The sequence below is a fragment of the Sorex araneus genome, chromosome 5 (assembly GCF_027595985.1).
Source record: "Sorex araneus isolate mSorAra2 chromosome 5, mSorAra2.pri, whole genome shotgun sequence".
Classification (NCBI taxonomy): domain Eukaryota; kingdom Metazoa; phylum Chordata; class Mammalia; order Eulipotyphla; family Soricidae; genus Sorex; species Sorex araneus.
Genome location: NC_073306.1, coordinates 104,318,719 through 104,334,257, shown reverse-complemented (window position 1 = coordinate 104,334,257; position 15,539 = coordinate 104,318,719). Strand labels below are relative to the sequence as shown.

Below are 15,539 nucleotides of genomic sequence, written 5' to 3'. Positions count from 1 at the left end.
GAAGTCATAAAATTTGCTTATAAATGGATAGACATGGAGAGTACCATGCTAAGTGAAATGAGTTAGAAAGAGAGGGACAGACATAGAAAGACTGTACTCATTTGTGGAGTACAGAATAACATCACATGAGGCTGACACCCAAGGACAGTAGATACAAGGGCCAGGAGGATTGCCCCATAGCTGGAAGACTGCTTCTTGAGTGGAGGGGAGAAGGCAGATGGAATAGAGAAGGGATCACTAAGAAAATGATGGCTGGAGGAATCAGTCCGGATAGGAATTAATGGACCAAACATGATGACCTCTCAGTGTCTGTGTTGCAAGCCATAATGTCCAAAAGTAAAGAGAGTATGGGGAATATTGTCCGCCATGGAGGCAGGGGAAGGGTGGGAAAGGGGGAGTATACCGGGGATATTGGTGATGGGGAATGTGCACTGGTGGAGGGATGGGTGTTTGATCATTGTGTGATTGTAACCCAAACATGAAAGCTTATAACTATCAGTGATTCAATTAAAAAAAAAAGAAAATGTGATGAATACATACAGCCTTTGTTTCTCATGATTTGATTGTTTTACAAGCTTTGTAGAGCACTTAACAAAATTCAGTGGGTAGGGTTTTTAGAGACCCAGTGCAGCAGATTTTACCTACAAAATTGAAATGAGATGGCAGTTCTATCTAAGCTGACAAGCTATAACCTGTAAGTTACTGAATGAGATTTATGCAATGGTAATATTATTTGCATCTCTTCTCAGATCACTTTGTAGTTCAAGTTAATGATTTTTTTCAACTTATTGGTGGTTTGAAAAAATACCAATACAGTAGAAACTGTAGTTCAGTTTTTGTTTTTTTCTTTTTGGGTCACACCTAGCAATGCACAGGTGCTACTCCTGGCTTTACACTTAGGAATTACTCCTGGCGGTGCTAGGGGTACCATATGGGATGCTGGCAATCGAACCTGGTTGACCATGCAAGGCAAGCGCCCTACCCACTGTTTTATTGCTCCAGCCCCTATACTTCAAAATTGTAATAGGCCATTATAATACAGTATTCTTTAAATTACGTTGCTGTTCAATACTTTTATCAAACAGGCTTTGTGTTAGATGACTTTGCCCACCTATTGCTTCTGATGTGTGTATCTTGAACACATTTTAAGTAAGATAGACTAAGCTATGATGTTTGTTAGGTTAGGTGTATCAAATACTTTCGACTTATTTTTATGATGGATTCATCAGAATTTAAACCCATTATAAGTTATGGAAGATCTGTATTTGTATTTTCACATTTTCTGTTAGACAATAAATTATTGAAATTAGAAAGCAGACTTTTTATTGTAACATTGCAATAGCCAAGATCACAAGACAAATTTTAGCCTGAATTTCTTAAGACATCTTGCTATTTATTATACAGCATGTACCTGAAGGTACCAAAGGACTTGTCTAAGTAAAATTCAGTTTTTTTCCCCACTTGCTAATACGCACTTCTGGAAATGGTTTTTCATTAATGGTTGTCTTTTACAATTCTATATTTGGGCTGTAGATTGGCGAAATTAGACCATGATGATTAAAATCTGTCTTCCTTGTAATTTTGGTTATCTAACATATTAGTAGTGGTCATTTTTTTTTCCACTTCAAACAGCTTAGCTTGAGTGTTCTAAAGAAGCATTTAAAACATATTCAGATTACTAGTGTAAACTCCTCTAAAAAGGCAACTTCTTTTTCTTTAAACAGAGGTTTGAGGAAATCTCTTGGGAAACTGAACAGTTTTTATTTGGGCTAGAATTTTTCTAGTTGATTATAATCACTAGTGTTACTGTAAAATCTGTGTGTGGAATTTAAAAACTACCTTCAAAACGTTATGTCTGAAGTCCAGCTGCTCACTGACATATACGTAAGGAGGTTTGATTAAGAATTCAGGGTTGGATCAAAGGAGTAATTGTTCCACATTGTAGAATTCATGCGTATGAATTACAAGACCCTCTTGTGATTGGATGGGAAGTAACATCATTTATTTCTTGAACGGTGATTGGCTAAAATCATTTCTTCCCAAGATATTTCTGATACCCTTCCCTATTTAAATTATGTGACAGGCGAGCTTAAAGTATGTCCTAGTACTAACAACACTCAAATTGGTGCAGTTTGTCCATTGTAAGGAATTGTCAAGTTTGGAATTTTTACAGCAAAGCTGCAGCTAGGAGAAAATCTACGAATATCCCAATAGTCTAATTACGGTTGCTGCAGAAGGGAAGTATGAAAGGATGACTTCCTTTTTTCTTCTTTTCCATTTTCATTTAAAGTTTTGGACTGTCGTTTTGCATTGAGATTGTTCTGTGGGCTTCAGAGTTCTTGAAAAGCGCTGCTCTTTGCAACTGAGACTACAGGATTGATTTGAGACAGGAATGGGCGTAACTGAAAGCCTCAGACCCGGGCGTCTTGCAGGATCTCCGTAGAGGGGCGTTTCACCTGGAGCTTACTTTATGGCCCCGGTGGATCCGGTACTCCATACTTGGTTCTCGCGCCACGCCCCCCTCTCAGCACCCCGATTCGAGGCAGCGACGAGTAAAGAGATGGACCCCCAAACGCTCGTAAACAGTGATGCTGCGAGAGAGCGCGTCCCCTCCATCCTCCTGCCTCTCACTTCTTAGCCCGACTCGTCGCGCTGCCGGCGCCACGCCAGCGCCGGGCACTACTTTCCGTCTGCGGTGGTTCCTCCGACCCTCTCCCGCGGCTGCCTCCTCCCACCTTCGACCGCGCCGGCGGAAGGAGACGCGCGGCGCTCGCCTCTGTGCTAGTGGATGGGGAGGCGGAGTAGTACTGGCCGCGGCGCGCTGGCGGCGGCCGGGGTTGCCTCGGGGCCTCAGACGGTGCTGTGGAAATTTGTCAGTTTTTTTCTTTTAAAATCATTCGCGGCGCTGCCCCCGGAGGCTGCGAGCCCGGGAGTCTAGGGTAATTTTGTCGGCTGCGAGGGCCTTAGGTCGCCTCGTCCTCACTCGCGCGTGGGGCCGCCGCGGCCGCCGGGACGGCTCCGGGCATGGATGGCCGGTAGAAGCGGCTGCGGGCGGGTTCCTTCTCGGCGGGCGATGGCGGGAGAGACGCGGCCGGAGCTGGTCGGGAAGCGGTTCCTCTGCCTGGCCGGGGACGAAGAGGCGCGGCCGGAGCGCGGGGAGAGCGGCCGCCGCTGGCGGGGCTGGAGAGCGGGGGTCATCCGAGCCGTGTCCCACCGGGACCGCCGCAACCCGGACCTGTCGGTAAGCGCGCGCCGGGCGCCGGGAGCGGCCCCGCGTGGGGCTCCCGCTGGCACCTGGCTCGGCCCGGCCAGCTGGCGGGCACGCCCCTCTCGGCGTGTTCGCCCGCAGCCCCCGCCGGGCTCCGCGCCTCCCCGCCTCCCGGTGGGCCCCCGCTCAGCCTCGGCCTCCGTGGGCTGGGCCCCCGAGCTCGAACTGGCAGGCGGCGCTGCGGGGACCCCACGCGGGCAGGTGGGGTGAGGGGGGCGGGCCGCGCGCGGCGCTCAGGGCTCGGCGCAGACGCCTCCCCGGGCCGCCCCAGCGAGAGGAGGGCCCCGGAGAGTGCACGGAGGACTAACCGTTAGCCCGGCCAGAGGGAGGAGAAACGGCCGGAGCCTCTCCGGGTCCCTGGGGTTCCCTGGGCTGCGAGGCAAAGGCCGCGGCGGCGGTCCCGACTCAGCCCTTCTGCCGGGATGCTTGCATTCCTGAGAGCGGGCGCTGTAAGTGGAGTTTCTTGATGAAGAGTTGGCGACCGAAATCAACTTTCATTTTTTTCTAGTGCTTTTTACTTTATATTGGGGTGGGGGTGTTCATCGCGCTTTTCAAAAGGCTGTCCCTGGTTTTTATATGATTTTGAATGAAACAACGAAATACTGAAATTAAAACATGACGGGGTTCTCAAAACCCTTTCAAGTGTCTTTTCCCCCTTATGTTTGCCATTATCAGTGTATTCTTTCAGTGTGTGTATAGGAATGTGTATGATACTGAGATGGGGTATGTGCCCTTAACATATTTCACGGAGGGACAGGTTGGACATAAAGGGAGGAGTGAAGAGGCACGATTTTGTGCTTCGTTATGTTTATTGGTGAATACATAATCCTTGTAATTTAATGCTACTGCCAGGGAGCATGTTTATTTTTTCTCCCCCACTGGAAGTTTTCAAACCTGGAAATTGTATACAGGGTTTGCAATCTAATTTTAATCTCCCTATACCTGGTTTAATATTTTTGTTTTGAGTCTGTTCTTGTAAACTTAGTTTCATGACTAATCAATGATATATTTTCATGCGGTTTAATATTGCAGAATTTGATTTTGTTCATATTTCTAGTAGTAAATAAGGAGAGTGATAACTTTAAAGATTTGTTCTGGTTTTGTTGAATAGAGAATCTTAAGCATATTTGATCTCAGTGGTTCTACAAGTTGTGGCAGTTCAGGTACTTTTTTGGTTTGTATGAAATGATTGTGCTAAATTTATTTCTCCTTTTAATCCTGAAGTACAGTGATTGTCTTGAACTTATGTGGAAGGTAGTTATAGTTTATTTTTATAAAATTAGTTACAAATTTGGAAAAAGAATTTGGTTTTCATAGTTTTAGTAAGTTCGTGAGAATTAGTAAAATTTTAGGTTAAATAATGTTGTAGTTATCAGATTTAAATATATTATTGCTTTAGATGGAAATTTATATGTTGTTATGGTGGTTTACATATCAGTTTGTTAAAGTGTTAAGCTAAGCTAGACATTTAAAAATGGGATTGAAAAGCAAAATTTTCTTACAGAGGTTTTTTATTTTGATTGTTGGTTGCTATAACTTAAAATAACAGTATGTACATTGTGCATTTCACTATAAATGCTTTACTTCAAAAAATAAACTATTTGTGAGTTTATTGAGTTTTTCTTTAACATTTTTAATGAAAAATTAATGTTGCTAAAGACTGATCTGAGCTGTTAAATGGCTCCAATCTTAAAGTTTCAGAATTTTCTGAATTTCTTTTTGAATTTCATTCACATTTTCAAACTTGGAGTATGTTAGCATCAATATTGTATTCTTTCATAACTTTATCACTACAGAATTCGTAGTACTACTACAGAGTTTGATCAGTAAAATGAAATTTATCCTGAAGAGTTTGACCAGTTATCTAAAAAGACCCCTCGTAGACACTATTTTTATCACCATTATTTTTCCTTCTAAAGTTACAAATATAGGGGCCGGAGCGATAGCACAGCGGGTAGGGCGTTTGCCTTGCAGGTGGCCTGCAAAATGGGTTCTATCTTCAGAATCATATATATATGCCTGAGTACAGCCAGCACTGATCCCTGAGCACAGAACCAGAGTAAGCCCTGAGTACTACTGGGTATGGCCCCAAAACAGAAGAAAATATATGTCACGATACTAATGCAATTAATTCCAAGTAAGGAGATAATTAGATGAACCTTCATCAAGATTTTTAGTAACAAATGAATCTTTTCAAAAATTTAAACTTTTAATAAGACATTATTGGTCTTTTCTGTTTTCATTTTAATATGGGGGAGACTTGAGAAGTACTCTTTTAATTTTATTTGGCAGTGCTCAGTAAATATTCCAAGCTTGGTGCTCAAGGAGGTTCCAAAGGGACCAAGTAGTGCCCGGGATTGAAATGGATACTCCACACGCAAAGCAAGTGTCTAAACCTTTATATTATCTCTCTGGCATACTAGTTAATTTTTAATTTGAGGGAAAGGTCAGAAGACAAGGTAAGTGGACTACTTATAAATAAGATAGTCAAGAGACAGCTCAAACTGTAATGCATGTCCAGGGTTCCATTCTGGGCACTACACGGTCCCCTCAACACCATCAGTATTGGCACCAAAACAAAAATCAACATAAAAAAACTGAAGAAAACAGTTTGATGAATCTCTCACTTTCTCAAAGAAAATGATATTAAGAATGCCAAGCCTTGGGGGCCGGAGCAATAGCATAGCGGGTAGGGCGTTTGCCTTGCACACGGCCGACCCGGGTTCGATCCCCGGCATCCCATATGGTCCCCCAAGCACCGCCAGGAGTAATTCCTGAGTGCAAAGCCAGGAATAACCCCTGAGCATCGCTGGGTGAGACCCAAAAAGCAAAAAAAAAAAAAAAAAAAAAAAAAGAATGCCAAGCCATGATGGGAAAGAGTAGAGCTCTCAAAGAAAAATATGCTCTGTATCAAATTAGAAAATGTCACATTTTACAATTTCATATTTTTCTTCTTAAATTTTAAGAACTGTGGCATCCAAACCTCAGTAGGACTTTATATATAAAACCTTCCGCACCACACCCTCCACCAATGTCTTCGTCCCTCCAATATTATCTCAGTGCCAGGGGCACCAATCTCATGCCTCTGTGGTCAACTCCCTACTGAAGACCAGTTCTTGGATTCCACTGCTTTTGGACATTTCTTATTCTTCTACTATGTTTGTTTTTTTAAATACCACATACCAAATTTTTAAATACCAAATACCACAAGATAGGTCATTCTGCACCTGCCCCCATTCTAACTTCACTTTTCAATACCCTCCATCCATGTAGCAGCAAACAGCATGATTTCATCTTTTCTTATACCCCCAGTACTATTTCATCATGTATGTACTCCATCGTTTTGTTTTGGAGACACACCCAGCAATGTTCAGGGGTTACTCCTGGCTCTGCACGAGAAATTACTCCTGGCGATGCTCAAGGGACTATATAGAATGCTGGGATCAAACGTGGATCAGCATTGTGTAAAGCAAATATCCTACCTACTGTACTGTATCTCCAGCCCCTATACACCATAGTTTCTTTACCCAGTCGTCTGTTCTGGGACACTAATTGGGTAGTTTTCAGATTTGGGTTACTGTGAATAGTGCTACAATGAACACAGATGTGCAAAAAGTCTTTTCACATCTAGAGTTTTTGAGCTCTCACTATAGAAGTCAAGAAGCAGAACTACTGGGTCATATGGGAACTCAATTCCTACTTTCCTGAGAAATGTTCATATTGTTTTACAAAATGGATGGGCCAGTGCCATTCCCACCAGCAATGTTAGGAGGGTCCCATTTCCCCCCACATACACCAACACTAGTTGTTTCTTTGTCTCAATACATCCAAGTGTCAGTGGTACAATATTTTTTAAGTTGGTAAATGAAAGAGCACAGACCTAGAGCCTCCAGAATATCTTTTCTGCTTGTGTGATATTCTTCCTTTAAGGATGTGGGTGATACACAGCAATATTCAGGGAACCACGTAGTTCTGGGATCAAAGCTGGGCTCTCCACTTTTGCAAATCACACAGGAGCCCACTGAATTATCCCAGTGGCCCCAAGAAAGCAGCAAAGTCTTGGGGCTGAAGAGACAGTATGGAGGTTACAGAGACTTGTCTTGCATGTGAACAGCCATGGACTGATCTCTAGCACATTATGTCCCTGAGCAACATGGAGTGTAGCACTGAAGGGCCCCTCAGCACCATAGGAGTGGCCTAGGTAAAGGCAGCAAATCCTTGGGTCCTACTGTTAAACCATGCACAAGCCAACGTTGAGAATGGCTGGGAGGGGAACAGCCTTGAATCCTGAGAGAAACCTGGGAGACACCTCCTACCCCCCAAAAAAATCCTATCACACCTTGATTTTAGCCTAATTGAACCATACTAAATGTCATTTTAAGATGTATAAAATACTACAATCACTTCATACTATTTAAACCACCAAAGTTATATTAGTTAATATAAGTGATAGGCAATTAATGCACATGGCAAGTCCTGGTAAGAATAACTTTTGAGATCAAGTATTACCTAATCAACTATCAAGTTTTGAAAGTTATCCTTCTAAATCATGTGCCATTGATTTAGAATGACGAGATTTCTAATATATTTAGTATGCCGAGATTTCTAATATACTTGCAGATTTATATTTGTAACTTTATTTATTTGTTTTTTTTTTTGCTTTTTGGGTCACACCCAGCGATGCTCAGGGGTTACTCCTGGCTTTGCACTCAGGAATTACTCCTGGCGGTGCTTGGGGGACCATATGGGATGCCGGGGATTGAACCCGGGTCGGCCGTGTGCAAGGCAAACGCCCTACCCGCTATGCTATTGCTCCGGCCCCCAAGGCTTGGCATTCTTAATATCATTTTCTTTGAGAAAGTGAGAGATTCATCAAACTGTTTTCTTCAGTTTTTTTATGTTGATTTTTGTTTTGGTGCCAATACTGATGGTGTTGAGGGGACCGTGTAGTGCCCAGAATGGAACCCTGGACATGCATTACAGTTTGAGCTGTCTCTTGACTATCTTATTTATAAGTAGTCCACTTACCTTGTCTTCTGACCTTTCCCTCAAATTAAAAATTAACTAGTATGCCAGAGAGATAATATAAAGGTTTAGACACTTGCTTTGCGTGTGGAGTATCCATTTCAATCCCGGGCACTACTTGGTCCCTTTGGAACCTCCTTGAGCACCAAGCTTGGAATATTTACTGAGCACTGCCAAATAAAATTAAAAGAGTACTTCTCAAGTCTCCCCCATATTAAAATGAAAACAGAAAAGACCAATAATGTCTTATTAAAAGTTTAAATTTTTGAAAAGATTCATTTGTTACTAAAAATCTTGATGAAGGTTCATCTAATTATCTCCTTACTTGGAATTAATTGCATTAGTATCGTGACATATATTTTCTTCTGTTTTGGGGCCATACCCAGTAGTACTCAGGGCTTACTCTGGTTCTGTGCTCAGGGATCAGTGCTGGCTGTACTCAGGCATATATATATGATTCTGAAGATAGAACCCATTTTGGTTGTGTGGAAGGCAAGAGCCCTACTCCCTATAATACCTCTCCAGTCCTACAGATACTAAATTTCATTGCTTCTATCATTTCACATGTCTTCTAGTATTTGCTGTGCTGATTTATTGATATGAAAATTATGTATTTTAAATGTAGGTTTCCTGTCACATGCTAGAGAATGTAGAAATAGTAGAACATACAACTAAGTATTCCTGAAATAGGTTTTAGAATATTTCAAAGATACAAGAATTTGGTGTAACTATGAGATGGTCACTTATGAGCTGAAAGAGCCTGGTTCATCTATCAAAGTTTTTGTATTTGAAACCATTTTTAAGTTCAAGAATATGAAAGAAGAAAGTTGCATGCTAATATATGGGAAAGTTCATGTCTAAGAGAAATACTTTTTTTCTTTATAACTATTCATTTGTGTAAAGGGAACACAGTATAAATGTTATGTCCCATCTTTCCATAATGATTTTGAAATAAGCAGCTAATATTTATGGAAATAGTTATAATACCCTTTGTGAAATACAAATCGAAGTTTTAAGGAGAGGAAATGGCAAATACATTTATAGAAAGAGCTAAAACAGTATAGCATTAAATTTGTTTTTGTGGACTAGAGAGATACAGTGGGTAGGGCATTTGCCTTGCACATGGGCTATCTGAGTTCAGTCCTCTGAAACACTATGGGCCATCGGCACTTCCAGGACTGGTCCCTGCGCACAAGTCCAGGAGTATGTCCTGAGCACCACCTTTTCTCACTGCGTGTTATTTACTTTACTGTCAAAAATCAACTGAGTATATAACACCAGGGTTTGTTTCTGGGCATTCATTTCTTTTCCATTGTTTCTGTGTCTTCCATTAAGTCACTGTTTTGATTATTGCAGCTTTTGTAGCACGTTTTGAAGTCACAGATGCGAGTTGTTAAACCTGGTTCTTTATTTACATGATTGATTTGGTTCATGTGGGTCTCATGAGAATCTTCATGAATTTTAGGATTGTCTTAAATAGACCAGAGCTCAGCGTTTATGAGATCTGGTTAGTGATTTTTCTTGGCGGCTTGTTACTCTGGTACTGTGTCCTGAGATTCTAACCTATGTTGCCCTCCTTGGAATTCTAGTTTTATATCTTAAATTTATAGAAAGTCCATGACTCTGGATATTCTTTGCATTATGCTGTTAGCAGAGGTACAATATACCGAAAGGACTTTTTCAGCTTATTAGTTGCTTTCACATTTTTCTTTAATTCATTTGATTTTCATTACTTGCTTTGCTCCAGAAGAATTTGGATTAAGTTTCAGTTATCTTAATCATTATTTTCAAAGATTAGTTGTATATATTTGTAAAATACACAGGTATTTATAAATGATATAATTGAATTATAAGTTATACTTTGTGTTGCAGTCAAACCATCACTACTGTTTTTGTTTCTAATGAAAACTAACGAAATTAAACTCTTGCTTGAGATAACCTATTTGTAGAAAATACACATTTTTTTTGTTTTTATAACCTGTATTTATATATGCAAAATCACAGGTTATAAAAACAAAAAAATGTGTATATTTTACAGATATATACAACTAATCTTTGTATTTGTGTGGTAGATAATCAAATATCTTAAGCTATCTCCAGGGTGAGAAAACATTGTCTTAATGATTGTTATGAAAGTTAACTAAGCCATAGTCATCGCACTTAGTGTTAGGTTTTTTTGTGCACTTGGATTTTTTTGTTTGTTTTTTGGGAGGCTGTACCCCATTAGGTGCTCAGGACTACCATGGCTCTGTCCTCAGAAGAGTATTTCTTAATGACACTTTGGGGACCATGTTATGCCTAGGATCAAACCCAGGCCTCCCACATGTAAAGTATGAATCCAGCCCTTTAAGCTTTATCCCTGGCACTGTGTGTTTTTTTTTTTTTTTTCCATTTTGGGTCACACCTGGCGATGTACAGTGGTCACTCCTGGCTCTGCACTCAGGAATTACCCCTGGCGGTGCTCAGGGGATCATATGGGATGCTGGGAATCGATCCCGGGTCGGCCACATGCAAGGCAAATGCCGTTCCCGCTGTGCTTTTGCTCCAGCCCTCCTGTGTGTTTGTTTTGAGGTAAAACTTTAAAATAAATAATAGCAAGATTTTATACTTAAGTCATATATTTAATTGTATTAATAGGACTTACATCTAATTGCAAGGGTTTTTTGTTTTTGTTTTAGTATTATTGTTTTAGTGGACTGGAGTGATAGCCCAGCGAGTATGTTTGCCTTCCATGGGACTGACCCGGGTTCGATTCCTCCATTCCTCTCAGAGAGCCTGGCAAGCTATCCGAGAGTATCTGCCCCCACGGCAGAGCCTGGCAAGCTACCTGTGGTGTATTTGATATGCCAAATACAGTAACAACAAGTTTCACAGTGGAGATGTTACTGGTGCCCGCTCGAGCAAATTGATGAGCAGTGGGATGACAGTGACAGTGATACAGTGATTGTTTTAGTATTTGTTTTAGTATTTAGCACTCCGTGGTGCTCAGGACCTACTCCTGACTGTCCTGAGGGATCTTTCCTGGGGGGCCATATAGGATGCCAGGGATCAAACCCAGGGATGGAATTGCATGCAAGGTATTGCTTAACCATTGTACGCTCTTTCCAGTCCCAAGTTTTTCTGTTTTTAAAATCCCATAGTGATGTTTACTTAATGCCTAATACCATGTGTTGGTACAAGAAAAATGTTTCCTCTTCTTGGAAAATTTGGAGCTACTTAAAGATTGAGTTTCATTATACTTTATTAGAGTTTAAAATAAAATTGCTTAGAAAAATAGATACCTAATTTTCCTTGTAATAATCATAAGCCTATCAGACATTCCTGGGTTAATGTGGACACTTAAGGAAGCTGCTATGTGATAATTATCCTGAGCTTTTTTCTCAGGGTCAGTTTCAGTACTGCTGATTCTCTTACCTTCTGCAGTTCATCTGCATACTGGAAAGAAAAAGAAAAATGGTTAAAATACTCATATCATTTGAGTTTGCCCTAGTTTTTTCTTTTTAAGAAATTTCATCCTTTTATCCCAGTTTTTAAAGTCTTGCATCTTATTTTCCGGAAACTGTCACCCTAAAGCTGGTAAATTTAGGATAACCATATTGCTCCTAACAGAATTATCATTATTTCTGTGAGAAAACTAGATACATCTTTTTCTTTTTTTTTTTTTTTTAAGAAGCGGAAGTATATTAGGCTGTATGTTGGTTTGCCTTAGAGACCTTTGGGAGAAACTCTTGGAACTATATGTCAGATTATAATATTTTTATAATGGTGTCATTTCTGTGTGTCGCCACCCCCACCCCCACCCCCAAGAGCTTTGGTTCACATTCTGCTGTGCTCAGGGCTTAACTCCTGTCTGACTCTGTTCCTGTAGATCACTATCAGCAGTACCCAGGTGACCAGGAATATGTGGTGATGAGAATGAAACCAGAGTTGTTGATGCTAAGCAAATGCCTGATCCCTTATTGTATTTCTCTGACCCTGGTGCCACTTCAGAAGTCATAGTAGCTGCAGTATTAGTCTTAATAAAATTGTAGGGCAGGAGAGATAATACAATGAGTAGGGTGCTTGCCTTACGTGCAGCTGGCCTGAGTTTAATGTTAGCAACACATTTAATCCCCTGAGCACTGCCAGTAGTGACCTCTAAGCTAGTGACCTCTAAGCACTGAGCCAGGAGTAGCTCCTCATGGACTCTGTTATTACAGGGCCTTAGCAGCAAACAATATTCCTGAGCATTTGAATCATTATAACCTGATGGAGAATCTTACAGTGGTTCCAGATCCTGTGAGCACTGATTGCGATGTACCACCCACTTCCCAGCAGTTTTTTTGGTTTTTTTTTTTGCTTTTTGGGTCACACCCAGTCTTACTCCTGGCTTTGCACTCAGGAATTACTCCTGGCAGTGCTTGGGGGACCATATGGGATGCCGGGGATCGAACCCGGGTCGGCCGCGTGCAAGGCAAATGCCCTACCCGCTGTGCTATCGCTCCAGCCCCCCAGCAGTTTTTTTAATGTGATAAGATTTAAAAGTTTTTTAAAACTATAATCTCAGTAGAAGTAAATTAATTTTTTTTTTCTCTTCTGGGTCACACCTGGCAATGCACAGGGGTTACTCCTGGCTCATGCCCAAAGCAGGCAGGAGAAAGGAAATAAAATATAAAGAAGAAATAAATGAATTGGATTCTCCAAAAGCTGTGCAAAAGATAGATGAAACAAAGAGCTAGTTTTTTGAAAAAATGAACAAGATTGATAAACCACTTATAAGACTCAAAAAGAAAGAGAGCACCCCAGTAAACCAAGTAAAAACATGAAAGAGGGGATTGTCACAACAGAAACCACAGAAATCCAAAGTATCATCAGATTACTTTGAGGACCTTTATACCATGAATGGATAGATTCATGGAGGATGGACAAATTCTTGGACATTCTGTAACCTCCCAAGGTTTAATCAAGATGATTTGGGATACCTGAATGGACTTTCATTAAGGAAATTGAAATGGTAATCAATTTTTTCCAAAAACAGAAGCCCAGGCCCAGATGGATTCACTAGAAATTCTTTGAAACTTTTAAAGAGGACCTGCTGCCAATCCTTTTCAGGCTTTCCAGGAAATTGGAAGAAACTTTAAAACAGTTTCTATGAAGTAGACATCACCCTGATTACCAAAAGTAGAGATACCACTAAAAACGAGAATTACAGGCTGATACCCCTGATGAACATTGATTCAGAGATCCTTAACAAAATACTTGCAAATAAAATCCAACAACTAATCAAAGAGATCATAACACCATGACCAAGGGGGATTCATCTTGGCGATGCAAGGATGGTTTAACATATGCAGATCAATCACATAATACACCATATCAGTAAAAGAAAAAATAAAAACCATATGATCATAATCTGGCTCTGCCTGGTAGAGTCTGGCAAGCTATCTGTGGCATATTTGATATGCAAAAAACAGTAACAACGATGGTCCTCATTCCCCTGATCCTGAAAGAGCCCCCAATACGCCATCAGACTACACTAGAACGCGACAGGGACGAACGGAGACATTACTGGCACCCACTCGAGCAAATCCATGAACAGCTGGATGACAGTGATACAGTGATATGATCATATCAGCGATGTCACTGTCATCCCGTTGCTCATCGATTTGTTCGAGCGGGCACCAGTAACGTCTCTCATTGAGAGACTTATTGTTACTGTTTTTGGCATATCCAATATGCACGGGTAGCTTGCCAGGCTCTGCCGCTCGGGCTTGATACTCTCGGTAGCTTGCCGGGCTCTCCAAGAGGAGCGGAGGAATCTAACTCGGGTCAGCCGCATGAAAGGCGAACGCCCAACCGCTGTGCTATTGCTCCAGCCCGATGTAGATAAAGTATTTGACATAATCCAGCATTTATTCGTGATAAAAACTCTCAACAAAATGGGAGTTGAAGGATCTTTCTTTAATGCAGTCAAAGCCATTTCCCAGAAGTTCAGCAAACATTCTCAGTGGGAAAAAACTAAATTGCTTTTCCTCTTAAGATCAGGCTTTTCCTCTTAAGATCAAGATGGGCAACAGGGTTGCCCACCCTCACACTTCTATTCAGTATAGTACTTAGATGTACTTGCCATAGCTGTTAGACAAGAAAAAGATATCAAGGGCATTCAGGTAGGAAAGGAAGAAGTCACTGTCACTGTTTGCAGATGACATTTTCTAAAATATTTGGAAAATAAAAATACAAAAAGATTTCTAGAAACAGTCCACAAAATGATGGATTTGTATAGTAATGTGGCAAGCTACAAAATTTGTTTTCTAGGGGCTGTAGTGATAGCACAGCGAGTAGGGAATTTGCCTCGCACGCGACTGACCCCGGTCATCCCATATGGTTCCCTGAACAACACCAGGAGTAATTCCTGAGTGCAGAACCAGGAGTAACCCCTGTACATTGCCAGGTGTGACTCCCCCCCCAAAAAAAAGAAAATTTGTTTTCTGTCATTTGCATATGATGGAGAAATAGACTTCACCATACTTTACCAGATGAATAAAAGCATATTTGCCTCCAGATCTACATTTAAGAAATACTAAAAGGAATCTAAGCAAATATAAACTAAAGTGCATTAAGTATGGTGATAAAAGAGCAAAACAATAAAAGGCATAAATATGAATAAAATAAGATAATAATAATATCAGTATGGGGGAGAGAGAGAATAAGATAGAGTTTGTTTAGGAGCCTGCCCCTGTTCATCTAGCCAGCCAGCATGCCATTTTGACTGAGAAAGACTCAAAACTTTGGGGCCACGATCAGTATCGGCAAGCACTGGAAGCACCTAGGAGGTTGTGGTAATGCTGGTAGCATGCACCACCACAGGATCAGTTTTGACAAATACCATCCAGGTTAGTTTGTCATTCTTGCAAACTATAGACCTTGGTGAGTGAGGAGCCAAAAACAAGACTGGAGCAGCACCTATCATTGATTGGTGCAGTCTCACATCCAGGGCAACCTAGAGGGGGCAGCTGAGCCCACCAGAACTCTCAGATCCCAGAGCCCAAGAGCCCTAGCAGCCAAAAACCTCCATAATCCAATTGCTGCCATTCTCAATGTCCAGATGAGTCTCACGATAAATCTGTTGAAAAACTCAGGTATGTGGGTTTTGTGACCCAAATCTCTAGGACCTCCCCATATCCCCCTGTTCTAGGAGCCTGGCAGACATGCCCACCGACTGCCTTTGGTGCCACTATTAGCTAATTAACCAGCCATGATCCAGAGA

At 41.3% G+C, this 15,539-nt stretch overlaps 1 protein-coding gene across 2 annotated transcripts in view; it reads left to right on the top strand.

The window, feature by feature from the left end:
• JMJD1C (jumonji domain containing 1C) overlaps positions 1-15,539 on the top strand; it is a 217,069-nt gene that overhangs the window by 40,138 nt on the left and 161,392 nt on the right. Inside the window, exon 1 of one of the 2 annotated variants that reach the window (XM_055138889.1) lies at positions 2,879-3,241. The exons of the other annotated variant lie outside the window; for it this stretch is intronic. Within the exon in view, the coding sequence (XP_054994864.1) occupies positions 3,029-3,241 (213 nt within the window). The 5' untranslated portion in view covers positions 2,879-3,028. Of the gene's footprint in view, positions 1-2,878; positions 3,242-15,539 lie in introns of those variants that run through there. 2 annotated transcript variants of the gene reach the window in all.